Source organism: Stenella coeruleoalba, assembly GCF_951394435.1.
Source record: "Stenella coeruleoalba genome assembly, chromosome: 17".
NCBI classification, from domain to species: domain Eukaryota; kingdom Metazoa; phylum Chordata; class Mammalia; order Artiodactyla; family Delphinidae; genus Stenella; species Stenella coeruleoalba.
In genome coordinates, this window is record NC_137163.1 from 8,075,240 (window position 1) to 8,103,071 (window position 27,832).

The 27,832-nt window shown below is 42.4% G+C and overlaps 2 protein-coding genes across 10 annotated transcripts in view; both read left to right on the forward strand.

The window, feature by feature from the left end:
* TMEM71 (transmembrane protein 71) overlaps positions 1-13,420 on the forward strand; it is a 33,839-nt gene extending 20,419 nt beyond the window's left edge. For 4 of the 8 annotated variants that reach the window (XM_079901361.1, XM_079901365.1, XM_079901362.1 and 1 more), the window contains 4 exons: positions 27-102; positions 3,133-3,194; positions 3,285-3,345; positions 6,369-6,456. In XM_079901361.1, coding sequence (XP_079757487.1) covers positions 27-102; positions 3,133-3,194; positions 3,285-3,345; positions 6,369-6,408 — 239 coding nt within the window. In that variant the 3' untranslated portion in view covers positions 6,409-6,456. Of the gene's footprint in view, positions 1-26; positions 103-3,132; positions 3,195-3,284; positions 3,346-6,368; positions 6,457-7,478; positions 7,715-9,415; positions 9,901-13,404 lie in introns of those variants that run through there. The other 4 variants (XR_013824494.1, XR_013824495.1, XR_013824496.1 and 1 more) reach the window with 4 other exon arrangements.
* A 7,448-nt stretch (positions 13,421-20,868) lies between these two features.
* DNAAF11 (dynein axonemal assembly factor 11) overlaps positions 20,869-27,832 on the forward strand; it is a 75,593-nt gene continuing 68,629 nt past the window's right edge. For both annotated transcript variants that reach the window (XR_013824670.1, XM_079902183.1), the window contains exon 1: positions 20,869-20,995. Coding sequence is in view for 1 of the 2 variants with exons in the window: in XM_079902183.1 (XP_079758309.1) it covers positions 20,986-20,995 (10 nt within the window). In the remaining variant the exon portion in view is untranslated. The remainder of the gene's footprint in view (positions 20,996-27,832) is intronic.

The window sequence follows — 27,832 nt, forward strand, 5'->3', positions numbered from 1 at the left end:
TCATTTCTTTTTATTTTTCCTATTAGAAACCAGTTTGTTAGGAGAGGTCTCCTTTCAAGCAACTCTGTTTGCTGCATGCTTAATTATCTCTGCCTGTGCAAGGTAATTCAGATTTTATGTTTATGTGGTTGTGTTTCATAATTAATGAAGCTGTAATTGATTGATGATTTCCTTACCTTGTTCCGCAAAGCGTTTTAGGTAGCTCTGTGGTTAAGATCTGTTCATTTGTCTGTCCATTGCCCTTTTATCTATCACCTCCCTCCTCCCATTATCTCACAAGACATATCAAAGGCAGTGGATCTTGCTAGAAATTGGATTTTTACCATGCATTATCCTTCGTTTAAATCCTCAGTGACTCCCTATTACAGATACAGTCTAAGTAACCCTACTTGGAGTTCAAGGGCATGTGAAGTCCCACAATGGAGTCCCATTGGGACTCCATCTTTCCCATTATATTTTTATATCCTCACATAAAATGTCTCCTCAACATCTCAGAGGACATAACGCTCTTGCCTGGTTATAGGCACGTTTCTGTTCTACCCTCTGTCCAGCGTGTCCTTCCTATTCTTTTCTTGCCCAAGTCTCCAGGGCGGTGATCAAGTCCCATCTGAGCTAATCCCACCTGTGCCTCAGAGCCTTTGTGCTTGCTATTTATTCTGCCTACTACAGTCTTTTTCTTCTGGAGAAACAATAACTTGTGCCCTTAATTCTTTCTGAAATCTGTCCAAATGTCACAAACATTGTCAGAAAGCCCTTCCCTGACAACCCTGTATAAATAGAATACCATTCTCTATCACACACATCTCACTTGGCTTTTCTTCGGAGCCTTTATCACCACTGACCTATTATGTGTTCACTTGTTTAAATGCTAATGATCCGTCTTTCCCTATAAGATTGCAAGCTCCTTGAGGACAGAGACACTGTGCTAGGGCCTCATCGATATTTGTTGAAACAATGAAACAGGGATGAATGGTACCTCCTGGGGTCTTTGTGGTCCTTGAACTCCAGTCACTAAGTGCTGCTTCCTCTCAAGTCCCTCCTGTTGATGATCAAGTATCTCACATCCCATGGACCACTTGGGGGAGTTGTATTTTTAAATACGAAGCCCTGGATCCCATCCCTTGAGATACCAATTTAGATCGAGTGAGAATCCATACTTTAAAACAGCTTCCCAGATAATTATGAGGTTTGAGAAGTATTTTTAGATCATAATGGAACCAGAAGAACACAAAGGGGTTGGGGGGAGTCCTGTAGTTAAAAATACATTTGCAAAATTCTGCATTATATATCCCAAGTTGGAGGATCACAATGTGTATTAGCATAATAAAGTCTCAGTGAAATAATGTGGTGAAGAAACCTGTTTAGCTTTATTTAACTTAGCTTTTCCCAGACTTTGCTGATCATGGAAACTTTTCTTTATTTCATAGGACTATTAATAAAGTGTTCCTCTTAGGTTAATTTCTGTAGAAACTCCTCCCTTAAGAGGAGAAATTGACTCCCCATCACTTGAGTTTGAGCTACCTTTTGAAACTTGCTTCCAAGCAGTAGTGTTTGGAAAGGGGGAAAAGGAAACTTTTCAGTTGAGAAAACTGACACATGGTACCTCAGATGATGAAGGTCAACATCAAAAGGTATGAGTAGTGTTGATGGCATGTACCCTTCATATGATGAGAATGGCACTCCACCTCTAGGGTCTTCTGAACCCCAGTCTAACCATGAGAAAAACCCAACTTGAGGGACACTCTCCACATTATCTGACCAGTGCTCCTCAAAACCATCAAGGTCATCAAAACCAAGGAGAGTCTGAGAGATCGTCACAGCCCAAAGGAACCTAAGGAGACATAATGACTAAATGTCATGTGATATCCTATGTGGGATGCTGGAAAATGGATCAATTAGGGAAAAACTGTAAAGTTCAAATGAAGTGTGGAGTTGAGTTATTAGTGATGCGCCGATGTTGGCTCCTTATAATTATAGCAAAGGTACCATGTACTGTAAGATGCTAATAACAGAGGAAATGGATGTGGGGTATGTGAGAACCCTTTGTATTCTTTTTTGCAATTTCTCTGTATATCTAAAGTTATTCTAAAGTAAAAAGTGTAGTTAAGTAAATAACTGTTTTTTTAAAAAAGAACTATTCCTATGGGCAACAGCATGGATGAACCTCACGGATATTATATAAGTGAAAGATGACAACAGAGTCTATATGATTGTCAAGAAAAGGCAAGACCAATCAGTTACTATAGATGTAAGAATAGTGGTTAATTTGGGGGGATAAAGTGGGAAAGATCAACAAAGGAAACCTTATGGGTTGCTGGAAATATTTTATTTCCTGCTTTGGGTGATTACGAGGGTTTATATTTTTAAAAAACCCAAAATGTGCACTTTATATGCTTTAGTGTACATTTGCTAAAGCTCAACTTTTAAAAGTTTTTAAAATGCCTATGAAGAGATGTCTGAGAAGATATTTGTCAGAATTTAATAGTGAATGCTTCAGGGCGGTGGGAGTTTTTTGGTGACATTTTCCTCTCGTCTTTGTATTTATTTGCAATCTCTTTCCATATTCATATTTTGAGCACAAAAGCTATAAAAATATTATTCTTCAAAAAGAAGAAAATCCACTGTGTGATACAATCTTCCATCAGACTGACAAAAACCCGAAAGTCTAACACCCTCTTTTGTCAAGGTTATGAAGCAGTAGGCATACAAAGTTTCTCCTTTTTTTTTTCCTAGAAGTTTTATACTTTTGTGGTTTACATTTCAGTCTATGACTCATTTTGAGTTAAATTTTGTGTTAAGGTGTGAAGTCTTTGTATAGGTTCGTTTTTCTGCATGTGTCTAAACGATTATTTTGACACCATTTGTTGAAAAGACTCTCCTTTTTCCATTGCATTGCTTTTGCACCTCTGTTAAAAAATCACTTAACTTGTATCTGTATGGGTCTATTTCTGGAACTTCTATTCTTTTCCGTTGATCTATATCTCTATCCTTTTGCCAATACTGCACTATCTCTATTACTGTAGTTTTATAGTAAATCCTAAAATCATCCATCTATGGTAAATCTAAAAGAACATCTTATGTGTTGGAAATATACAATTAGTTTGCTAAGCCTGAGCAATCCTGCTCTTTCAGATGGTTTCTGGGAGGAATCATAGCCAGTGTCTTCACATGCTCCTTGGTGATAACCATTGCTTGTAAGTAACCGTTTCCCAAATTACTGCTCTGATTCCTGTATTTCATTCCAGTTTTGGGCATTTAAAAATACTTTCTCTTTTTCCTCCAAGATGTCGTCAAGTCATTTCTTCTCAGCCTTGCCAACTCTTTCAAAGCCACCACCTGCACTTGGTAAGTGTTGCCTGTGTTAGCATCATCTGTACAAAGACGACCACAGTCTGATATCTGAGAATGCTTTCTGCTGAGTAATGGATGGCAGTGACTATGTACAAGAAAGGTCCTGATTATTTGTCCTGAAGAATACTTTCTATTCCTGCTAAGATCTGTTAGTAGTATTAACCTGTCTCCTAAATTCCTACACCAAAATAGATAGAATTAGTTTTTAAGGCAGCAAGACATAGGAAATAATATGAATTTTCAATTTTTAAGTAGTTTTTAAAGGGCTCTTATAGATTCATAGCACTGTACTTCATAAATAGCCCATATTAAAAGGCTTTTATCTTAGAATTTCCCAAAGAGCTGGCAAACTGCCCGTGAAATGATCTCAGTTACAAACTGTGATTTCTCCACCATCTCTCACCCACCCACTTAACGATCCCCCTATATGCTGACTGCCATAGTTCAGCATATTTCGAAGGGTGACTGGGGTCTGGGTGAGGTGCTCACAGAATCTCAAACAGCCTGCAAATCTCCATCCCCTTGCAAGATGGATGGTGTTAATTACCCTCACTTTAATATGGCTGCCAGAGGTCGACTCCCAGAGTTTGGAGGCTGAGGTCTGTAATTCAAATTAGTTTACTGGCCTTCTCTCTTGACACCCTGTTGCCCCATTTATGAAATTTTTCTGTTAATTCTGAAATCATAGTGCGGCTTAGTGAAGACTTATTCTGTTTTGGACTCCAGCCAACATTGATTTACTGTCACGCTGAGCGATGTTTCCCTTCCTTTTCTGGCCTTCCAGGTTTCTAGGGGCGAGCATCTGGTATAGCTAAGTTTTATTTAACCTGATAGTTAGAAAATTGGGTCCTGAGGTCACCCGAGAAATCCTTATTCTTTAGTTCTTATAAATTAATGATATTTGTCTAAAACTTTTCTAAGATACCCACTTCTCTCCCTCTAGCTACGGGGCTGTGCACAGGCGCATCTCACACGAGGTTAACCACAGATTCGCACGTGTGCTTAGCTTTTTGGGCTGAGATGTTGCACCGGTCAGGACTGGACTAACCTATAATGTCTGAACAAAAGACTTTCATCCAAAGAGTCAGTTTGTAACCCAACTTTCAGAAGTGTCAGATGGTGAGAATAGTAGAAACCCGTTTTCTTTGGGTTTTAAGATGAATATGTACAATTAATCAGAGCGACAAGTATCATCTTTTTAGGAAGCTTAATGAGGGTGGAGTTTCTCAAAGCACGGCATGGGGACATTTGCTCTAGAATCAACTGGGGAGCTTGTTTGAAAAGCAGAGGAATGGATCCTGATTCCAGACCTTCTGAATCCAAATTTCTGAGGAGGTCTTTATTATTAATAACCTCCCCAGGAAATTCTTTGCACATTAACTATGAAAGTCTTGGAACGATGGTTTGTAGAGCCTTTACCCCTTGATCTCTAAAGTGGCATCACTTAGCCTACTAAATCTTTATTGAGAGTTTACGATGTGTTCTGTGCTGCACTGGGTGTCCAGTAATGCTCAGCAGACATTTATGGAGTCTCTGCTAAAGGTCAGACACTGTCATTAAGTGCCAGGGTTACAATGCCAAGGCCTCGAGATTTCAGAGTCTAATTAGAGGGACATGTAAAGGGCAAGGTGAAGTTACATTTTGAATGCGACAAGTGCAAGTACAGAGTTAGCACAGAGGCTATGGGATCACCAGGAATGATGTTTGGCTAGACCAGGAGAGGTAAGGAGGGTGGGCAGGGAAGGCAGTCTGGATAAGCCAGTATCTGACCTGCAGGTGTTGTGACACCTGTTGCTTTAAGGGCATCTCCCACTGTTCTGTACTCCTCTTAAAAGAAATTAGATCAAGACCAGGATGATATTTCCATCTTAAACGCTCTCAGCTACAGCCTCATTTATGGAAAAAGATTACTTCTTTGATTACTTGTGTACATACTTCAACTTGTTTTCCTCTCGTTTCCTCTCCATTTTTTCCCATTTCCTGCCCACCGACCTCATATACACACACTCTTGCATTCAGGATCTGTGAAAACAAGGACTATTGACTTCATTTCTGTATCCAATGCCTTGAAAATAGTAGGTACTCCATAAATATTCATTGAATTGAATGTATTTGCTGTCTCTTTTCTTAAAGTACTTCCTTTAGAGCCAAGAGCTCTGCTCCTGTACATTAAAGATTTTGCAACCCTCTTCCTCATATATAAACATATCCAGAAACCAATAAGCCAAAGACATGGTTACTAACAAGAACAACTCATAGGTCTCCTCCAATAATCAAGGAGCGGAAACCACGGGAATTGCAGACAAGCACTGAATTCAGTTCAACAAACATTACGGAGCAGCCCTCCCACACCGGTCCGGCGCTGCACATAGTTAGATTAGATAAGATACCTGCTCTTTAGCACTTTATAGTTCTCAAATCACATCCCTTTTCATACCATCATGCAATTCTTATTCAACCACCTTCTTGGTTAAATATAAAGTCTTCAAGTTTGGGGACTGTCTATACTGCTCACCATTGGTTTGAAGGTTCCTTTCAAATGAAGGTCATCAGAGGTACCCCATGTCGCCAATAACGTGTTAGCATCAGAAGTGTCCATTTTGCATTCATGACATCATAGTAGCAAAATGGGCAACATCTCTTTTCTCTACTTCTCCATGAAGAAATATATATTTATACAGTTGGTGAATGAACGAATCAACTTTAGAGAGTAGAAATATGGGGAAAACGCACTTGTTTTTTGGGGAGAGAAGAAAGACAATATAAAATAGTAGTTAACTAAGTACAAAGCTGGGATTAGGGACAAAAACCTCTGTAGGCTGTCCCAGGAAGGGGAGATAACTGAGAACTAGTAGGAGGAAAAAGAGCTGGGGCACCACTGTCCTAGTTTTGATTATTCAAGGTAGTCGTGCTTGTGTGTGTGTGTGCATGTGGTCATGCAGTAATTCAAGCAGATACTGCATTTTCTCATGTATGTGGATGGATTATGCATTTCTTTCCTCCTTTCTCTGACCTAGGTTTTGCCAAAATTTGACAACCATTCAGGAGAGCCTCTGATGAATGTCTTCAATCTGAATATCCAGAAATTGTCCCATTTGTAGTCTGCTTGGAATCAACTGTTTTATTGGAAAGAGTGAACAAGTGGATAACTGAGAAAAAAGAACATTTTAATTTGGTTATGTGGTTTAAAAAAAAAATCTCAGTTTTGGCCTCACAATGATAATGTGCTCATGAAAATAATATTAATTTGTCTTTCCTCTGCAAACACAAGCAGTTGCAAGGAAAGGACTGGGAAACGTGACAGAGAACAAACCACCTGGATGAGTGTTCTCTTAGTATACCTTAAGGCAGTGGTTCTCAAACATTAATTTTCTTTAGAGAATTCTATGAGGAGCTTATAACAATGCAGATTCCTGGGCCTGCCTGCCTGTACCTATCCCTTGCTGAACCGCTGCAGTTGAACAAAGAAAGGGAATTCACATAATCAGCACCAACTTGAAAGTAAATAAATGCGGTTTGTACATAAACTATAATGTAGAAAAAGTTTTCAGTTCTTCCCAAGGAATGGCCTAATAGAAGGTGGTGACAGTAGATAATGGTTGATGGAAAACAGGCAGGAGAGAGCCATTTTTCAGAAAGTTCTTCTTTCTAACCAGTTTCTTTACCAAGTTTTCAATCATCTTGGCACTCATGATTACCTTTCACTCAAACTTCAATTCAAATAAAGATATAACACACAAAAAATACCTCAGGGGCAAAATAAAGGCAAAACACCGCAGTGCTTTGAAATACACAAAAATTGCACAGTTGCACTGAGGGATTACAGGAGATGCTCCTCTCCATCCCCCTTGCTTGGTATATGTTCCCAAATGTGGCCTGCGGTTCAAATTTGTTTTGCATGACATTCTCTGGCTGGAGAATTGTGTGGAGAAAATTGTCTTTGCTTAAAATGGTAATGTCAAAATATCACTTTTTATATCAATTGTACTTAGTGCCTTTTTGGTTGAAAAAGTTTTATGGTAATAAATGGAGTCATCAATGACTTGGTTTGGTCAAATACTAGTCGACATGTTGCTGTGAAGGTATTTTTTTGGATGTAATTAACATCTACAATGAATGGACTTTAGGTAAAGCAGATGACCCTCCATGATGTGGGTGGTCCTCATCCAATCAGTTGAAGGCTTTAAGAGAAAAGACTGCGGTTTCCTGAGGAAAAAGGAATTCTGTCTACAGATCGCAACACCCAAATGCTGCGTGAGTTTCCAGGCTGCGGACTCAGGACCACGATATCAACTCTTACCTGAATCTCCAGTTTGCTGGCTTGCCGCATAAATTTTGGACATGTCAGTCCCCACAATTTCATAAGACAATTCCTTAACATCTCTCTACATAGGTAGATAGATATAGATACCTATAAATATATCTATAGTTATCATAAATATATCATATATATCTTACGTTCTTGGAATATACCATTGGTTCTGTTTCCCTGGAAAATCTTGCCTAATACAGCAGGTGTTATAATCACCTTTTGATAGATAACCTTGGAAAAGTTTGAAAACTTTCCCAAGGACACAAGGGGCACGTAGGGGATCTAGGTTTCAAACCCAAGTCTGTGTGACCCAACAGCCCTTACTCTTCCCACTGCTGAGAAGGGGTAGAGGGGAGGAGCGTGGCACCTTGAAGATCAAATATTGCCTGAGTCACTCTCTCCGGAAATACTAACCCAGGAAAAAGCTTTCCATGAAGCAGAAGATTAAATGAAAAGAGTCATTTTTCAGGGACAGCTGTGGCCTTTACCTTGGATCTTGTATCTCAAGATTCTCAAATCGAGTTCCTGAAAGATTTGGCTTTAAGATGCCAAAAGCTTATTCCATCTTATTGGGAATAAGATGCTGTAGGAGAGAAAAATCATCTGATGCTGTCTGGCTTGCTTTAGGACCTCTGCTTGTAGAGGCTCCTATGGCTGCAGCCAGCTCATGATGGAGCATTTACTGTGTGCTAGATGTTTATCTACCTTACCTGTAATCCTTACGGTAGTCCATAGTTTGGTTTTTGCTGTAACAACAGACAAACCCATGTAACACCTGATGTGGTCCAGGCAGATCTTGTAATGATGCCATTGGCCATCTATGGCCTCCAAGCTTGTCTGCTTACCTGTCTCAGGCAAGAGAGTGACACATGCCTTCCCTTTTGTGCCAGGAGTGAGAGGTAGTCACACGACCCCACCAATGGGGTGGGGGGGGTGGCTGGGAAATGTAGGGAAGCCTGTGAATCTTTGGTGAGCTCTAGTGGACCCTACCAGACCCTCATTTTAACGACGAGGAAGGTGAATCTCAGAGAGAACGTGTGACTTGTGCACCCCAGGTCTTAAGGCTCCTATGTCATTTCCCACAAGTAAACTCTACTGTAGTTACTTCAAAATGACTCAAAATGATCTGCCTGTGCTACCCTTGGATGGATGCCAACCATTCCCCCTCCCCACCAAAAGGAATCCCACTATTGCTCATACAATGCAGCAGAGCAGACACCTGCTAAGTTGGCATACTTTGCACCAATGCCACATTTCCTTACCCAGCCTTGACGAAGGTCTGATCATGTATTAAAAAAATTATCTATCCCGCTGTGGTGGCTGTATCCCCTCCATCTGTCCCTTGCTGGGCGAAATCTGCTACAGCTGCAAGTGACACCTGCTAGAGAACCAGACGAGGTACCTCGGGGGTGTGGGGCAACTTAGCAGGTGGATGCTAAAAGCTGGCAACCACTTGGCCACAATTTTCTTATCCTTTTGTAGCCTTAAAGGAAATAAAAACAAAGAAAATGAAAGGCAAGGTGGGGGACAAAGGCTGGTACTGTATATCAGGACTTTTATTTTCAATGCAAATATATCATTTCATATTTGCCTGGTGGAGAGGGAGGGCGACCCACCCTCCATCCTAACCCAGATTGCAGCAGCATACTCTTGTGTGGGTGAAACTTGAGTTCAGGCTGCAACTGATCTGCTGTTGGGGAGGTAGCAGAAGCTCAGTGCCAGGAGCTCCATTTTTCTTCTTGTTTTTTTCAGTGAAAGGAAGAATCGAGGACCACATTCCAGACCTTTCCACCTTCCCCATTTACTTGGTTCTTCCTCTGCTGAATCACATCCTTTGAACACTAGCACTGTAGTTAACAACTCGATGTTCCTGCCCTGGAGTGAGACTGGACCCGGGGCTAAGTTCTGACCTGGCTACTTACCTGCTCTGTCACTTTGGACATTTGGACAAGGTATTTCATCTTTCTTCCTTTCTTTTTTTTTTTTTTCTTGTTGTTGTTGTTAGTTCCCTGAACAGGGATTGAACTCGTGCCCTTGGCAGTGAAACCTCAGAGTTCTAACCACTGGACAGCCAGGGAATTTCCCTGGCCTTGAGCCTTTTTTTAAAAATTTATTTGTTTATTTTATTTTTGGCTGCGTTGGGTCTTTGCTGCTGCACGCGGGCTTTCTCTGGTCGCAGTGACCTGGATCTACTCTTCGTTGCGGTGCACGGGCTTCTCATTGCGGTGACTTCTCTTGCTGCACAGCACGGGCTCTAGGCGTGTGGGCTTCAGTAGTTGTGGCACGCGGGCTCAGTAGTTGTGGCTCGCGGGCTCTAGAGCGCAGGCTCAGTAGTTGTGGCGCACGGGCTTAGTTGCTCCGCGGCACGTGGGATCTTCCCGGACCAGGGCTCGAGACTGTGTTCCCTGCATTGGAAGGTGGATTCTTAACCACTGAGCCACCAAGGGAGCCCGGTATTTCATCTTTCTAAGCCTTAATTTCCTCATCTATAAAATGGGATAAAATATCACCTAATTCATAGCATTTTTACGAGAATTAAATGAGTCCATGCAGGCAAAGTACTTAAGGCTTAACACAGTGTTAGATACATACTAAGCTCTTCCAAAGTGGGAGCTGCTGTTACCAACAGAAGTAGTAACATTAGTAGTAGGGGTAGGAGTTTTCCTGACTTATGGGACCATGTGAATTTTTCAGTTGGTAGGTGAGACGGTAGCGAGAAGTGGGCTGAGGCTTGGCCAAGGGCACGTCAATCTAGCTGAATAAATACCTCTTCCCGTGTTTAACACAAAGTGCAGTGATATAAAGACAATGTGGGTTTTGAAGTCAGACAGACATAGGTTGGACTTGGCTGCTCTGTCATTTATGACCTTGTGATGTTGGGCCTGTCACTCAGCTTCTCTGAACTCCATCTGTAAAACAGATACGTTCATGCCTTGTGGTTCCACAGTCTGGGGGTAGGTGGGGGTGGTATGACTTTTCTGACATAGAGGAGATCAAAGAAGAGAAGATGAGCTTATATACAGGAATGAGAAAGGATTCACTTTGAAAATAACCAGTTAACTTTTCTTCATTCTGTAAGTGCTTCACCCTCATTTCATTTAAATAAAAAAAGAGAAAATTCAAATAAGCAAAAGAGAAAAAGCTACCCAGGATCCCTCAACCCAAAGACAGCCACTGCCAACATCTTGGTTTTGAGCCAAGAAAAATGTCTTGGTGGCCAGGGTGATAAGATATGAAAACAGACCTCCCAGAGAGAAGGTCTTTGGACATGGAAGCAGCCACCATCTGGGGTCAATCGTGCGGCCGTTGCCCTGTTGGAAGCAGAGGGCTCCGGCAGATGACAGGCCCAGCCCCCTGCTATGATTTAGTATAAGGGCAGTGTCATCAGCTGTCACCCTGCAAGAAAGTTATCTTACTCCGTACGCCAACGTGGGGGCCAAGGTGGCCACAAAAAAAGTTAGTTTTAAAGACCCTTTATCAAACGGGAAGCAGGACATAAATTAAAATCTAGTGTATCCAGTACATCATTGTGTCCTCACTCTCTCCTTCCCTCCTTTTTTTCAAGTCTTAGCCCCGGTGTCAGTTCTGAGCTCCACACAGCTCAGGGCTCACAGTTCAATGATCAAGGTAGACAAAGAGGCAGTGACATCAACATGATGGGCAGTAAGACAGAGGGGACTCCAGGTAGCCATGGAGCCCTAACGAGGGTGGGATGCCCCCACCTCTGTCTGGATTGTAAAGCCTCCCAGGCGTCCCCTGTACTCCCCTGCACAGCTCTCAGCCCACTGGCATAAATCCAGTGTCTATCTTTCCTCATGAGTATAAGCTCGAGGAGGGCATTTCTATCCCCAGTGCCTAGCCAGTGCCAGCTGGGGAGATGCTCAGTGAGTACTGACCAGATAGATGCTGTTGAAAGAAAGTGTGAGTTGAGAGGTGTTTGTGGTGGATACCAACTGTCTTGTTCTGTCCAGTATCCCTTCTTCCCTTTGTCTGGTTCCCATAGCATCTTTCTCAATCACCCCTTCCCCGATCCATAGGTTTAGTGGGGCTGCTGGTCCCAAACCCTGGAGGACACAGGGGCACAGGACACAGCTTGGCCGATCAGATTCTCTTTCTCCCAGGGACAGACGTGATTAGAGGAAGGATGTGATTGAGCCCGGAAAGAGGACTGAATTCATTCTGCTGCTGGCTCTCCCCAACTTGGCTGCCCAGTTCTTTCCTAGAATCTCAGAGGAACCTTGGTGTCTTTCCAATAGAGCTTTCCTTTGAATTGAAGTTGGTCCGAATACATTTATCTTGCTTGATAGAAAAAAGAAACTAACATGCTCTTTTCTTTCTTTAAAAGTTTTAATTGAGATGAAATTCACAAACAGAAAATCAACCACGTTAAAGTGTACAATTCAAGGGCATTCAGCGCAGTCACAGTGTTGTGCAACCATCACCTCTATCAAGTTCAACAGCATTTTCATTACCCCCAAAACAAAACTCTGCACCCATTAGGCAGTCATGCCCCACGACCCCTCCCTGAGCCCCTGGCAACCACTAATCTGCTTTCGCTCTCTATGGCTTTACCTATCCTGGAGGTTTTGTATAAGTGGAATCACACAATATGTGACCTTCTGGGTCTGGCCGCTTTCACTTAGCATAGTGTTTTTGAGGTTCACCCACATTGTAGCATGTATCAGCACTTCATTCCTTTTCATGGCTGAATAATATTCCATTGAACCTTATTGGATGGACCACATTTGTTTATCCCTTCATTCACTAATGAACATTTGGCTTGTTTCCACCTTTTGGTTATTGTGAATAATTCTGAAATATTCTTGAAGAATGACTATGAGTTTGGCAGGTGAAGAAAACGGGAGAGGAAATTTAAAGGAAAGGGGACAACAAATTCCAGAGCAGAGAAATGTTCCTACACGGTCTCTCCCCTTTGTGCTTTTTCAGGCTACAGTTGAGTCTCCACACAGCAGCTACAGGGATCTTTCCAAAATGTACATCAGATGGCCTCACTTTCCTGTTGAAAACACTCCATTCCATATTACATTTCCTCCCGCTCGCTCTGCCGTGGCCACAACACTGCTCTCATGTCTGTTCCTACAACACACAAGCTCAGCTCCACCTCAGGGCCTTTGCACCTGCAGGACACCGGCAGAAACGCCCTTCTCCCCGAACTTCTTAAGGCCAGCTTCTCCTCATCGTGCAGATACCACCTCTGCAGCGAGAACTTCCCAGCCACCCCGGAATGTTCTCCTCATCCACACCCACCACCCCAGGTCACTCGACTCTCTCATTTTCTGAAGAATGACAAACGACTTTTTTGTTCATTTGTGGTGTGTGGTTTTTGGTTTTTTGGTTTGGTTTTGGTTTTTGTCTTTGGTCTCCCCCTGTTCTGTGCTCTTTTCCTTCATCAAAACAGAATCTCCAAGAGGGCCAGGGATTCATTGAATCCCCGGTGTATAGAAGAGTGCCTGGCATATAGAAAGTGCTCAATAAATAATTGTTTAATGAGCAGTTGGCTGGGCGTGACCCATTGGAGAACTGGCAAGGAATATGGTGGGGCTGGTGCAAAGAAAGCAAGCCAGAGGTCCGTGGATTGTGGCAAAAACATTGACTGTGTCTAGATTTCCCAAGATGCCTCTTTATGCCAGCCTTATTCTGCTTTAGCTTTAGAACTTCTCTGATTTGATTATTTCATACTACTGACGGGATGGAATTCTTATCTATTACTTCTGTTTCAGAGTCAGCATAAAAACCCTAGAAGAGAGTTGATCCTGAGAAGTGACTTTGCAAAGGGGAGGCAGAATGAACAATGGGAGAAGGCAGAGCACACTTATGTTCTCTTTCAGTGCTGTGTGGCTTCTGACAAATCACCTAACCTCTCTGAAGTTCAGGTTTCTCATCAGCAAAAATGGCATCTTTGAGAGTAATATTCTATTATATGGATATACTGCATTTTGTTTATTATTCACCAACTGATGGACATTTGGGTGATTTCCACTCTAACTATTATGAATAAGGTTGCGTGAAATTCACATACAAGCCTTTGTGGGGAGACGTGTTTTGATTTCTCCTCGGTAGATACCCAGGAACGAAATTGCTAGGTGATATGGTAAATTTATGTTTAACATTTTAAGAAACTACAAATCGTTTCCAAAGTAGCTTCGTCATTTTCTATCCCCACTAGCCACATGTGAGGGTGAGGGTTTCTCCACAGCCTCGCTGACACTTGGTGATATCTGTCTTTCTGATTATAGCCGATCCCTAGTGAAGGCATGAAGGTGAAAGGCATGCCCTAGTGAAATCCATGAAGTGGATTTGCATTCCGTGGTAGCCAATGATGTTGAGCATCTTTCATGTGCTTCTTGTCTTACCACTCATTTTCTTTACTGCCTCTGTGCTCACAGTCTCATCTTTCACCTTAAATCAGTCACACCCTCCACAGTCAAACCCTGGACCTTGTCATTACCTCCCTCATAGTCTCAAATTTGAACATTCCACTCTTAACTATCAACATCTTTCCAGCTCACTATCTTTCCGCCTCCAACAATTTTTGCAGTGCTAACAGGATCAAATTATATTGATCCTGACAGTGTTTCACTGTCTCTCATCCTCTGCCATGTCTTCATTTTTGTTCTTCTCCACTTGAGATTCCATGAGCTATCATTAAAGTCATTCCTTTGCACCTCCCTCTGTTTATTGTGTTCTCCTGGTAAAACTACAGCGCTGGTTGCATCTAGTGAGTCATCTGTTATGCATGTGTGCTCACAAACTGAACATGGCTCAAGAAAAACCATTCAACCAGGCCCTTCTTTAAATTCATGATCACAACCCTCGAAGCGTGTTTGGTCATGTCTGGCAATCATCCTATCCCACCCTGTGTACTGACTATCCTATTCCCCAGGTGACTATTTCATACCTTGTCCTTTTTTTCTCAAACCTTCAAGAAATCCTCTCTGAGTCTCATTCTTAGCTGACGTCGTTGCTTCCTATTTTGTGGAGAAAATAGAAACAAGTATGAAGACACAGCTAACCATATCTATCCACCTACCAGCATCTGTTCCTACTCTCTTCCTTCCTGTTCTATGGATGGAAAGTCCTTGTTGCTATTTAAGGCCATCTCACTGCTCATGCACTGAAACCCACCCCCTCTTATGTATTCATAGAAATTGCTCCAGGAATCGTTCTCTCTTCTGCAGCAGCAGCCTCTGTTATGCTGTCATAACTCCTGTCTTAATTAAGCATTCTTTTGATTCCACACCCTTTACAACTACTCTCTTCCTCCATTTCTCTGCTCCTAGTAGTAGAAAATTCCTTGGTGGATTTGTCTTCCATACTTACTTATCTCCAGTTCATCTCCTCCAAGTCTTTCTTGAACTCACCCCAATCAGGATTTCACTCTGCCCATTCATCACAGCAGCCCCTGTCAAAGCTACAATGACCTTCAATGTTGCTAAATCCAATGGTCCATTCTTGGGTCTCATTTGACTTGACCTATAGCAGCATTTCACATAGTCACTCCTGCCTTCTTGAAGCACTTTTCTTACTTGCCTTTACCTCCTACCTCACTGGCTTTGTGTCTCATTTGCGAATTCTTCCACATAGGCCAACTTTCAAATATTAGTTATTCTTGGCTTTGTCTTTGGACCTCTTCTCTGTCAAAATTCACTCCAAGAGTGGTCTCATCCGTACACGTGAGTGTAAACCCCTCTGCAAACCACGACCCCTCCAATGCTATCCCCAGCCTGGACCTCTGCTCCACGTGCACATACCCAATCGCCCTCTCACAATTTCCACCTGGATGTCTAAAACACATCTCAAGTTTAACATGTGCAAAACAGACCTCTTAATTCCCACCTCCTCCAAATCTGCCCCTCCACTTCTTCACCATGTCAGTTCACGGAAATGCCATTTTTTCAGTTCTCCTAATAAAATATTCAGGGGTCCTCCTTGATTCCTATATTAGTTTGCTGGGACTGCTATAACACAGTGCCACAAACTGGGTGACTTAAATGACAGAAATGTATCTTCTCATTGTTCTGGAAGCTACAAGTCCAAAATCAAGGTGTCAGTAGGTTTGGTTCCTTCCGAGGGCCATGAGGGAAGGATCTGGTCCAGGCTTGTAAACGGCTGTCTCTTCCCTGTGTCTTCACATGGTCTTCCATGTGATGCATCTGTGTCCATCATGTTTGGAATAACACTGTCTCCTTACAAGGTCTTACTGATTATTAGCCTCCCACCTACCCCGTAACATTTGTTCTTTGATCGTCTGCCCCATCATATCAGGCACCTTTCTCCGTGCCTTTAGCAGGGCAGGTTTTCCTCCATCTGAGAGCTTTTACTCTTCTCTCTCCCGGGGAAAATCTTCCCTTTAGTTCTTCACATAACTGGCTCCTCCTCATGGTCAGGGCTCATCCCAAATGTGACCTGTTTGACTACCCAGGTAGCCTTCCTCTGAATTTACTCCATCTCCCATTTTTCTTTCATAACCTGTATCATCACCTGCAACTGTCGTATGTAGCCTTTATTTGTTTACTTGTTTGTTGTCTATCACCCCCTATGTGTATATAAGTTCCTGGATGGTCAAAACCTTTCAGTCTCGATCATCACTCTATGCCCAGCCCTAGGGGCTCAATACATGTTTGTTAACAGCAACAAAAATATAATGAGTTAATGGGACCCTCTAATGCCTACCCAGATGAGGAATCTTTATACCAACTACATCATGCTCTTGAAACAATTATTTGGGTACACACGCACTTGCACGTGTGTGCACACACACAAACATGTACACACATTCAGGTTCGTAAGAGGAGACAGGTCAAGTAAAAGATTATATTAAAATCAGAGTTTGGAAAAGACAGCGTCAGTCCTCTGTTCATGTAAGCAAAACCTTGAAAACATTACTTTTCTCTAAGCTGAAATGGGAAGCTATGAGTTCTAGAAGATTTTGTGGGTAAAAGGCCACTCTCTGCCTTTGGACAAATGGTGCACAGCAGGGCTGTGTGACAAGGAAGGTGAGATCATGTTCGGCAGCTGCCACCCAACTTGGAAAGGGTTGATCGATATGACAAAGTCTTTTCACAAAGAACATAAATCAAAGAAGATGACTGACAGTGAAGTAAACATTTTAGAACTAGAGTAATTAGGAATATATTAGCAATTAAAATAAACTTATTATCATTAGCAAAATTGGCAGTTACTTGCAATTTCCCCAGGGGCCTCATATCAAGTTTATCCTTGTAGATTATATTAAGGCAGGATTAATGTTTCTGGAGATACAGCTTTAATTTCTGTGGATTTCATTTTTTCATATCCCTGTAGAGCTCAGTGGTTCTCAAATAATAGTCTTGTGGATCTCAGGTTTTCTCTGAGCTGGACCCAGGTGTTGTAACTCCAAAACTGAACAAAGCTGTTGTTTACCCAATTCTCAGAGAAAACTAAATGAGTGGATACGATTTTTTAGTTTCCTCTTTTATGCAATTTTTTTAGGCCTTCACCACCTGCTAGCACGTGTCTTCCAGGAAGTACTAGAAAATGACAGAACTCCGGAGCCTGAAGCAAATAAATAAACTAATCAAGGGGAAACCTTGGTCACCAGCCTTCTAAGATCAATGCATCTTCCTTCTCTGGACATGTGTGCTGATGGGCTGGACTTTTTGGATGGTAACCGAGGCAGGACTGAACTCTCTACCTCTTTTACCTTTCGATTTCTGCTTATTGTCCTAACAAATGGGAACGGTATCTTTTAGCACCATAAGGCATCAAAGTCATATCACTTAGGGTTCTTTGTTGCTAGTAATGAAAACGGACCCTGGCAATAGAACCAAAAGGGTAGTAGGGGTAACTTTGTCTTCTACAGCAGGAAACTCGTACCTGGAATCGCCCTCCAACAAGACCCAGAGGAGTAAATACTGGGACAAAACAAATGTCCACTTCAAACTTAAGGTTATGAGAGACAGTCAGTGCGAGCAAGATTCTACTCTGTGTTAGAGTTGCTTTACTCAGAAGAATCTGGAAGACTTAGTCTCTTCCCACTGAAGCTGGGGAAGGTCCAGAAACAACAGATGTCCAAGGGACATGACAGGATGGAGCTGGGAGGCAGTGGGGAAGGGTGGGCTGAGAGGCAAATAAGGAAACAGTTCAGGAAACCAGAAAGGGAGAGGGCATGCCGGTGCCCATCTGAGAGGGGCTGACCTCATGGGAAATGAAGGAAATACTTTATTCTATATTTTAGACTCTGAGAGAAATTGTGACCTGTCACTGGTAAGACTGTGTTCTTCACGGCAATGACTAACTGGGTCTGAACGTTTTCCCATGGATGTCGTAGGGATGTAAGAGGAGGGTTACCCAAACAGATGTATATTCATTTGCTCTGGAAGTAAAGGGCTTAAGTTTAATTAATGGGTTTTAATACACACACCAGTATTTTATACTGTTTCCCTTTTCAGATGAGAATTATTGGTCTAGTTAAGCAAGAAGAGCAACCATAGGTATGAAAGTTTAGACCAAGGAAGGACTCTGGAGAACACCAAGTGGGACTGGTGGGTTGATCTAGGCACGTGGAAGTTGGGTCTCAGTAGCCTTGGAGGATTCAGGGGGAGACTTTAGCTCTGCGTTTTTCAAACCCTACTTCTAGGAATTTCCCATGAGCCTCTAAAGGCCTCTGAAAGCAAACAAAATCAAACACTGTTCTTTTCCTAGGTCTACACAGACAAATAGCCGATTGAATTGTCTCAGTTCATATCAGATCAGTGCTCAGGGACACTGCCATCTGCTTCAAACCAGAGAAGAGCCTCTTTTATGTGTCTTATGTATTAGGATTTGAACAGAGGACTGAGACTGCTCACACAATGCTTAGAAACAACTGAGTCCAGATTCCTACCTCAATGAGGCATCTCCTCCTACAAAATCCTGCACAGATCAAACACATTTTAATTAAGTAAATGCAACTAACAAACTCTATTTAATTAAACAGCATTAAACCATCCCATAAACATGCAGTGGAAGGGACTTGTCCACCCTTTGAATCCTGGTGTACTTCCAGCCACTTCAACCAATAGACTACAAAGGAAAAGACTTGACCATTTCTCGTAGCAGTCAAGTCCACCGTTTCAGTTCTCTCCTGCTGTATTAAACTACTCCCAAACTTACCTCATGATTTTGTGGGTCAGGAATTCCGGCAGGGATCAGCTGGGTGATTCTCCTGTACTATGTGGCATTGACACACTGACATTCAGAGATGGATGGTCTAGTTTACGGGGTCCAAGACAGCATCACTCAATATCTGCCATGTGGACAGGGAGAGCTGAAAGGCTGGGGCTTGGCTGGAGGGGCCACCTACACTTGGCTTCTCCAGCATGGTGGCTTTAAGGTAGACAGACTTCTAATAAGGCAGCTCAGGACTCCACAAGTCAGTGTTTAGCAAAGCAGATTTTTATGAACTAACTCTGCAAATTACAGAGCATCTCTTTCTTTGTACCCTATTGGTCCAAGTGGTCAGAAGCATGCCCAGATTCAAGGTAAAGGGCATTGACACTGCCTTTCAATGGAAGGAATGTAAAATAATTTGTATCCAGGCAGGTTTAAAATCTTTCCATCCACCACTGGATATTCTGGATGAAAGAAGGAGGGAAGGAAGAACTTGAAACTGTAGAAGTGCTGGTAAGCTTGGGAGCTTGGTTTACTTGTTATAGAGTTGCAATGAGGAAATTCTTCTGAAGGAAAATTAATGCAAAGTACAACGAAATTGTAACCACAGTATTAGTTACACATCATAAAAATACTGAATTATATAATAATAGTAAAAATAATAAGAACCCAATAGCTTTCTAGGTCAATGTCCCTGGAATTTATCCAGCACAAAAGAAGAAGGAGACCTATTTTGCTGTTCCTGGAATTTTTAAAAACCGTCTTTAAAATTTATTTCTACTTATATATAGAATATGTTGCAGCAGTTTTCTCAGGAAGCCCCACTCATCTTGTTACATTTCCAAGAGCCAAAGAAATAAGTCTATTTTGAATAATGATTTGCATAAGCAGACACACACCATGGCTCTTTAAACTACCACATTCAGTTTGAATGAAATGAACTTGACTTTACCAGGAGCTGTCATATTGTGATTTATTTCCCAGTTTCCCTTCCTGTCAGTGGACTGTAACAATCATAGGACACTGTACACCTGTCCTCTGTGGCCCATGGGTCCTCTGATTCTAAGAAACGGTGTCTGTGAGGTTGAGTTGAGGAAGGACACAGCATAACCAGCCCAGCCTAGCTCATGACAAATTACGAAGTAAATATTCCTGGTTTCCCTGTTTTAGCACCCACATCTCTTCTCTATTCCACCAGAGTGTCAAACAATCTGTCAAGACCCTGCTCCCAGAAGGAGCTCTTATCCTAGATTTTAGTGAAAAGATCCCAAAATGAAGAAGTGTCCAATGTCCAAAAGAATGGGGCACCTTTCCTGGGTAGCCTGCTCCATCCCCTAAATACTGAGTCTGCTGTTTTAAAAAAGTGTCTTTCATTCACTCAGATTATCTCATTAAAGCTTCACAATGGGGCTTCCCTGGTGGCGCAGTGGTTGGGAGTCCGCCTGCCGATGCAGGGGACACGGGTTCGTGCCCCGGTCCGGGAAGATTCCTACATGCCGCGGAGCGGCTGGGCCCGTGAGCCATGGCCGCTGAGCCTGCGCGTCCGGAGCCTGCGCGTCCGGAGCCTGTGCTCCGCAGCAGGAGAGGCCCCAGCAGTGAGAGGCCCGCGTACCGCCAAAAAAAAAAGCTTCACAATGATCCTTGGAAGTTATTATTAGCACTCATCTAACAGGTGGAAACTAAGGTTAAGGAAGTTTAAGGTCACACCTCTGGGAAATGGAGTGTGGGCCGATTCCAGATTTTCTGGCTCCGGAAGGCGTTAAATAAAATACAAAGAGAAAAAAAAAGTAAAGGGCGGTCTAAGAGGCACGCCTAGGAAGCAGCTCCCCTCAGGAAACAGAGGGTCCCTTGGTTCTTTGTTTAGTCCGGCCAGTTGATCTGGGGAAAGGGAGGCAGTCTGCGAAGGTGGAAGGTGGGGACGTGGAGGAGGACTAGGTCTGGGTTGCGGGGTGCCCCTGTGTCCTCGCGGGGAACCCCTCCTCTGCCCATTCTCGCCTCCTTGCTCCTCCTGAGTCGGCAAACGCGGCCCCGCCTGGCCCCGCGCGGCCGCCGTAGAATCCCCGTTGCCATGGCTCCCAGGTGCGGGCGCGCGGAGGAGAGACTAGGAGGCGTCCAGGGAGTCCTTGGGGGTCCTGGTCGAGCTTCCTGGGCCCGCGAACCCGAGAGGCGCCATGGGACGGAGTAAGCGCCCTCTCCCACCTTCCGCCCTCGATTGTCCCCATTCTGGGCATCGTCCCGGGCCTCTTGGGACCCTCGGCGCCCCTTCCCAACAGCGGGACCACAGCCCGGCCTAGCCCTTCGCTCTCTAAAGACCGGGCAGTGACATGTCGCCCACTGACTGGCGGGGCAGCTTGGCCCCGGCCAGGCCCAGGTTCCCGTTCTGTAAAATGGGGTGGGCGTCGGGGCGGGGGAGGAAAGCATCGGATTTGACGGAAAGGCTGGCTAGTGGAAGGTCTAGGGTTTGGGCGTCAGACACGCCGGGTTCGAGCCCGCTCCTTGCCTGCAGCGTGGGCTAGTCGCTGTCTCTGAACCACAGCCCTCGGACTCTTTGGGAAGGCAGTGTAGCCTGGTGGTTGAGGGCACCGACTCCGGCACCTATCAGCTGTGAGACTTCCTCACCTCCAAAACGTAGGCAATAATAGGACGTTTACAGACAGCCGGTGTTGTAAATGTGATTATAAATGTACCAAGAGACTGAGTTGGCAGGATTAACAGTTATTTATGTTAGATTGAACCAATTATACCAGGTTGAACCTTTCCAGTATTGACACCGTCTTTGACCTTTACACGTGGCAATTTTATACAGTTCCACCGAATTTATCACTTACTGTAAAAGTGTTATAGTGAATACTTTTAAATCAAGAGACCGTGGTGGATGATGGGGTTTCTGCCCTGGAAGAGCTGACAGCCTGGTGGTGGAAGGGGGCTGGTGATTTTAAATGTTAACACTTCGTTCGGAAACCAGTTATTTCCTTTCACACTTTTCCTCCCCTCATCCCCATACTGTGGTCCCAGATTTTTCTTTTTCTTTTTGCTCATCAACATTTTTTACTTTTCTGTGGATTATCCTTTGCCCTCTGTCTCTGAATCTTGTCCACCTTCATTTGTTAAATCATTAACTTATCAGAATTGTATTGGAGTTCCTACCCCGTGCCAGGCGTTGAGGACACAGTGGTGAACAAACAGGTGGGCCGGCCCTCCTGGAGCTTCTCCCTTTGAGGAAGAAGGCAAACACTTGCTTAAAAATATCAGTCACTATAGAGTCAAGACTAAGATACAAGATTCTTTTTACTGCTCTTTCCACAGTTCTGAACTGTCTACATCAGGAGAAAAAACTTGGGCTTCTGAGAGAAGATGGTAATAATGGCTTAATAATGGCAGCAAGTACGTCGTGTACTTGCTGCCTTCTAGGCAATGTTCTAAGTGGTTTCTCTGTGTTAACTCCTGGAGTCCTCACAAAAATCTTATGAAATAGACACTACTGTCACCTCCATTTTGCAGATGAGGAATCTGAAGCACAGAGAGGTTAGGCAACTTGCCGATTGTCACACAGTAAGTGATGTATCTGGGATGTGAACCTGAAAGGGCTGGCTTTCTTTAATATGTCACTACGCTGTCTCTTGAATGTAAGGGAAGGTCTGGTGAGGAGAAGAGAGGTCGTAGTGCAAGTTCTCATGTTGAAAGTCAAAGAGACTACTTTTCTGTCAGAATCTGCGCAGGGAGAGCAGTGTCAAGCCCAGGGGCAGTGGCTAGGGGAAAATGAAAGAATTAGTTCTTCTCTGCACATTTAGTCTGGTGTAGATTATGATTTAGAGAAGAATGAGCTTCTTTTCTAAAACAAAAATTTAATATAGAATTCATTTTGTATTACTGTGACTTTCAAATTAGGGTGATTAGTCTCATGGAGATATGATCTGTGTATGCATTTGCTGGGGGAAGTTAAGTACCCACAGAGCCATAGGATGTTATCCCTGGAAGAGTGCTCAGTGGTCTCTAATCCATGCCATGTGTAAAACCATACAGATGGAACCTGTTATGCAGAAAGTTTAAGCATCTGGTCCCGAACCTTGCACTTGTTATGTGATAGGTTAGAATTAAATTTGGGGCTCCAGCTCAGTGGCCTTTCATAATGTCTTCATTTTCTTAAAGGCACATAGTGGAAAAAATCAGTTTTATATTAATTCCTCTCAGTTCACCTTGACTAGGAAACTCCCATTAGAATCATCCTCCTTATTCATTGCCATTATATTGTAGACTTCATCAACTGCTTATAACAAATACTTTACGTCTCTTGTTTCATACTTCTAAGTCTTAATTCATTTGGTGGACAGTGTTGTTCACCACTAATTTCAAGCTCTTTGAAATTGAGATGAGATACGTTGCTAGATACCATGTGGATTGTTCATCACATGCCTATGAACAATCGCTAAGTGCTTTTCACAGACATTTTAGCTATATAAGGAAAAGCTTTTTGATGAAAGATGGGCTTCCAAGAAAAACATCCTTTAAAGAAATTGCATATATTTACATACCAAGCACATAGACAAAGTTTAAGAAATAAGCAAAACACTTAATTATGGATAAATAGAGTGTTTTAAATTTGTTTTATTTTTTAATGGAGGGCCTAATTTAATTTTCAAACTGAACTGGTTACTAAAGAGTGTAGTAATTTGTTTAACTTTGTTCTTAACTTAATGACTTTATTTGACAATAGCTTTAAGACTAGAACAGCTATTTCCTTTCTGTAATTATTCATTGATGTAACTGAAAGAGGAATGCTTAGACAAATATTCTGTACCTTAAGAAAATTAAAATACTTTGACTGTTATATTCATTTAAGTTTATATGAGTGGTCATAGTGAAATTGCTCAGACAGTGCACTTGAAAATTTAACAATTTAAACATGTGCATAATTCTTCTTAACCAGTCCTTTGAGAGCATACCACCCCCCTGCTGAATGCTTTACATGCATAGGGCACTTAATCCTCCCAATAACTGTCTGAAATAAGTACCATAGAAACTCTCTTGAGACAGGTCATTGGAAACACTTGGTTAAAGTGCTAAGTCATAAAAATGATACATTTTAGGGCTTCTTTCTACAGCTATAATAGAGTAACTGGTATTGGACTTAACCTTCCACTGTAGGCAACTATGAAATTGGGCAGGAACAACAAGTAGGACATAACCATGCTCCTTGAGAGAAGGGAAATGCGAAAGTCATACCCCACTGTCACCCCAGCTTTCTTTGTAGAAGCACTTTCCTACTTGCAGTAAAGAAGATAGAATTCAAGCAAAGTAGTGGTCTTGCAGAGCTAAGGCAGAAATTAGCCTTCTGAGCTGCAGAAGTTGCTGTAATTTATGGGGTAGGATACAGAGAAGGAGGTACAGTATGGAATGGGGGAGGGAAGAAGACTTCATGGGGACGTTTACTGTAGGATTTAGGCAAGGGCTGGCTGAGCATGTGTAGCAAAGACTTGGAGAGACCTGAAAGAGATCACCTACTGTGGGGCAGAGTATGGAATGGAGATGCCAGAGGTCAGGCAGTCCTGGAAGACACAGGAGTCCTGGCCCATCCGGAGTTAAAAGACCTTGCTGAGCCCTTTAAGTATTCATTTGAGACCCCCAAGAAAACCATACCTTAGCAGTAAGTACTGGGCCCTGGAGTAATGGCCATGCTCTAGGGCTAAGTTCAAAACTAAAATAGATCCACTCTAACAAAAAATACAGTCAAGCCTAACAGGGAAAAAAGGTTCTGTCAGTACTTTCACTGCCTGCCAGAATAAAGTTCTACTCCTTTTAAAGGACAGTGATATAATCTAGACTTTCTACAGTGCTTCAATAGAAGAATATAATGACCAGCCTACAATTAAAAATTGCTAGACACAAGGAGCAGAAACATGTGGCCATGATCAAGAACAGAAGCAGTTAATAAAAACAGATCCCAGGATGATAGAGGTGCTGAAATTAGCACACAAAGACTTTAAAGCAGTGTGTTAGTTTCCTACAGCTGCCATAACAAATTACTACAAATTTAGAAGCTTACAGTTCTGCAGGTCACAAGTCTGATATAGAGTCCCTATATCAGACTCTTGTAGATGCTCTTGTAGATTTTCACCCTACCTGAAATCAGGGTGTCAGTGAGACTGTGTTCCTTTCTGGAGGCTCTAGGGGAGGAGCATTTTCTTGTTTGAGTTGTTGGCAGAATTTGGTTCCTTACAGTAATAGGACTGAGATCCTCATTTCATTGTTGGTTCTCAGCTTAAGGCCATTTCTAGATTTTAGAGGCCACCCATGTTCCTTGGCTTGTGGCTCCCTTACTTCATCTTTAGAGCCAGCAATGGTGGGTTGAATCCTTCTCATTCTATGCATCTCTTTTTCTTCTTCTTCCATCTCAATCTGTGACGTGGCCAGGAAAGTCTCTCTGATTTTAAGGCTGTGTGTGATTAGATTGGGTCTACCTGGAGAATCTAGGGTACTCTCCCCATCTTTAGGTCCTTACCCTTAATGACATTTGCAAAGTCCCTTTGCCCTTTTGCCAGGCAAGGTAACATATTCCCAGGTTCTGGAAATTAGCGCGTAGGCAATAAATAACCTGAGGTTCCACCTTAAGATACTAGAAAAAGATTACAAATTAAACCAGAAATAAATAGAAACCTGGAATAGTACAAGAGCTAAAATCAATGTAGTAGAAAACATAAGGTAAGACAATAGGAAACAAAATAGACAAACGGTAGTAAACAAAATTAATGGAAATTTTATTCTTATCCTATGACCCAGCTATTTTACTCCTAGATATTACCAAAGAAAAATGAAAACCTTTGTCCACTCAAACTTATGTATGATTTGTTTTCTTATGATTGTTTTAAGAGTTCTTTATATATTCTACATATAAGTCCTTTATAGAATATATGATTTGCAAATATTTTCTCTCCATCTATGGCTTATATTTTCATTCTCTTAACAGTGTTTTTCAAAGAGCAGAAGTTTAAAATTTTGAAGTCCAGCTTATCAACTTGTTCTTTTATAGATTTTGCTTTTCGTGCCATCCAAGAAATCTTTACCTAACCCCAGTTCACATAGACTTTCCTCTTACGTTTTTGTTTCCCTAATTTTAAGTTTTACGTTATTCTGCCATCCATTTAACTCAGTTTTTTAATAAGACACCATTGTAAATGATGTTGGTATGTAGAAATATAATTGACTTTTGCATTATAGATCTTATATCCTGCAAACTTGCTAAACTCTGCTATGAGTTCTACCAGCTTTTGATGTAGATTTTGTTGGATATTCTCCATAGACAATCATGCCGTCTGCAAAGAGAGATAATTCTACTTCTTCCTTTCCTATCTGGATGCCTTTTATTTCTTTTTCTTGCCTTATTGCTAGAATCTGGCTAGAACCTTTAGTACAATGTTGAGGTGGTGAGAACAGCTATCCTTGCCTTTTCCCTGATCTCGGGAAAAGCATTCAGTCTTTGTCCATTAAGTAGGATGGTAGCTGCAGGTCTCTTGTAGATGCCCTTTATCAAGTTGGGTCAGTTCCCTTCTCTTCCTAGCTTGCTGCAAGTGTTTCTGTTTGTTTGTTTGCTTATAATCAGGTTTTTACTGATCAGTCTGTCAAGAAATTCACCAATTTCATTTTTTTAAAGTATTTTTATTGATTTTTCTCTGTTTTTCTGTTTTCCATTTCATTGATTTCTGCTATAGCCTCTATTATTTACTTCCTTATGCTTACTTTGGGTTTAATTTGGTTTGTTTTGTTTTGTTAGTTTCTCAAAGAAGAAGCTGATATTTGGGACCTTTCTTCTTTCTTGCTATCGGCATTTAGTGCTATAAATTTCTTCCAAGTTATGTTTTAGCTGCACCCCACAGATTTTGATATGCTCGTTTTTTTCATGTTACATTCTGTTCAAAATACTTCCTCCTTTTGAGTTCCCAATGACAAATTTTTTTAAAAAGCATCACTTTCTTATATTTTGTCTTGATGTTTAGTTATCTTAGGCTGGAGGGTGAATCCTGTGCCTGGGACTCCATCGTGTCTGGAACCTGAAGGCTCTGCTACTCTAATGACTTAATGATTAGATTAAATCATTAACGATATAATGATTTTCCTTGTCCTGGTTCTCTGCCCTCTGCTTTCAGGGAGAAAACCTCTTTCTATGCTATCAGTGTAGCACTGTGGTTTTCACACCTAGCTTTCAATGTTCAGTTGTCACTCTCAGCCTTACCTTGTCAACTGTGTAGTGGCAGCCACCCAATACAGCTGTCCTTAAAGTTACAGTTTCCCCCATATTTCCCTAATGCCTGATGTGTCACATTTACCAGTGTGTTCCCTTCCATTAATATCCCATTTGCTATAGATTGAATGTTTGTTTCCCACCAAAATTCATATGGTGAGATCTTAACACTCGAGGTGATGGTATTAGGAGGCGGGGCCTTTGGGAGATAATTAGGTCATGAGCACAGAACCCTCATATTGGGATTATTGCCCTTATGAAAGAGGCCCCAGAGATCTCGCTCATACCCTTCACCATGGGAGGTTACTATCAACAGGGAACAAATATTCAACGTTCCATGTTAGCTAACGTCTGCTTTTGTGTACCACTTCCGGTATCCACCCTTCCAGGTTGGGTTCCCCAGGAGGCAGACTTTTAGACGGAGGCTAGTGTGCAGGAGGTTTATTAGGGAGTGTCATTGGAGTGGGTAGGGAAAAAAGCAAGAGAGGGAAGTAGGGCTGGGATGCATCTTAACAAAGGCCTTAGCCAACCAACCTGGAAATCGGAAGGAGCTCTGAACTTGGAACGGACCTCTGCGTTTTCCCAAGTTGCGGTGAGAGGGTTGGGCCCTTTTAGCCCCACATCAGTCGATCACTGGATATGGACTTTCCTGGGAAGGGGCGTGACCTTGGTTGAGATGTTTCTTCAGCTGGGGTGACTTCACGGTGGGCAGCTGAGGACTGCCTTCTGGCAGAACTCCCAGCAGCAGGAAGTAATCCTTCAAGCCTGAAGGGGGGAACTGG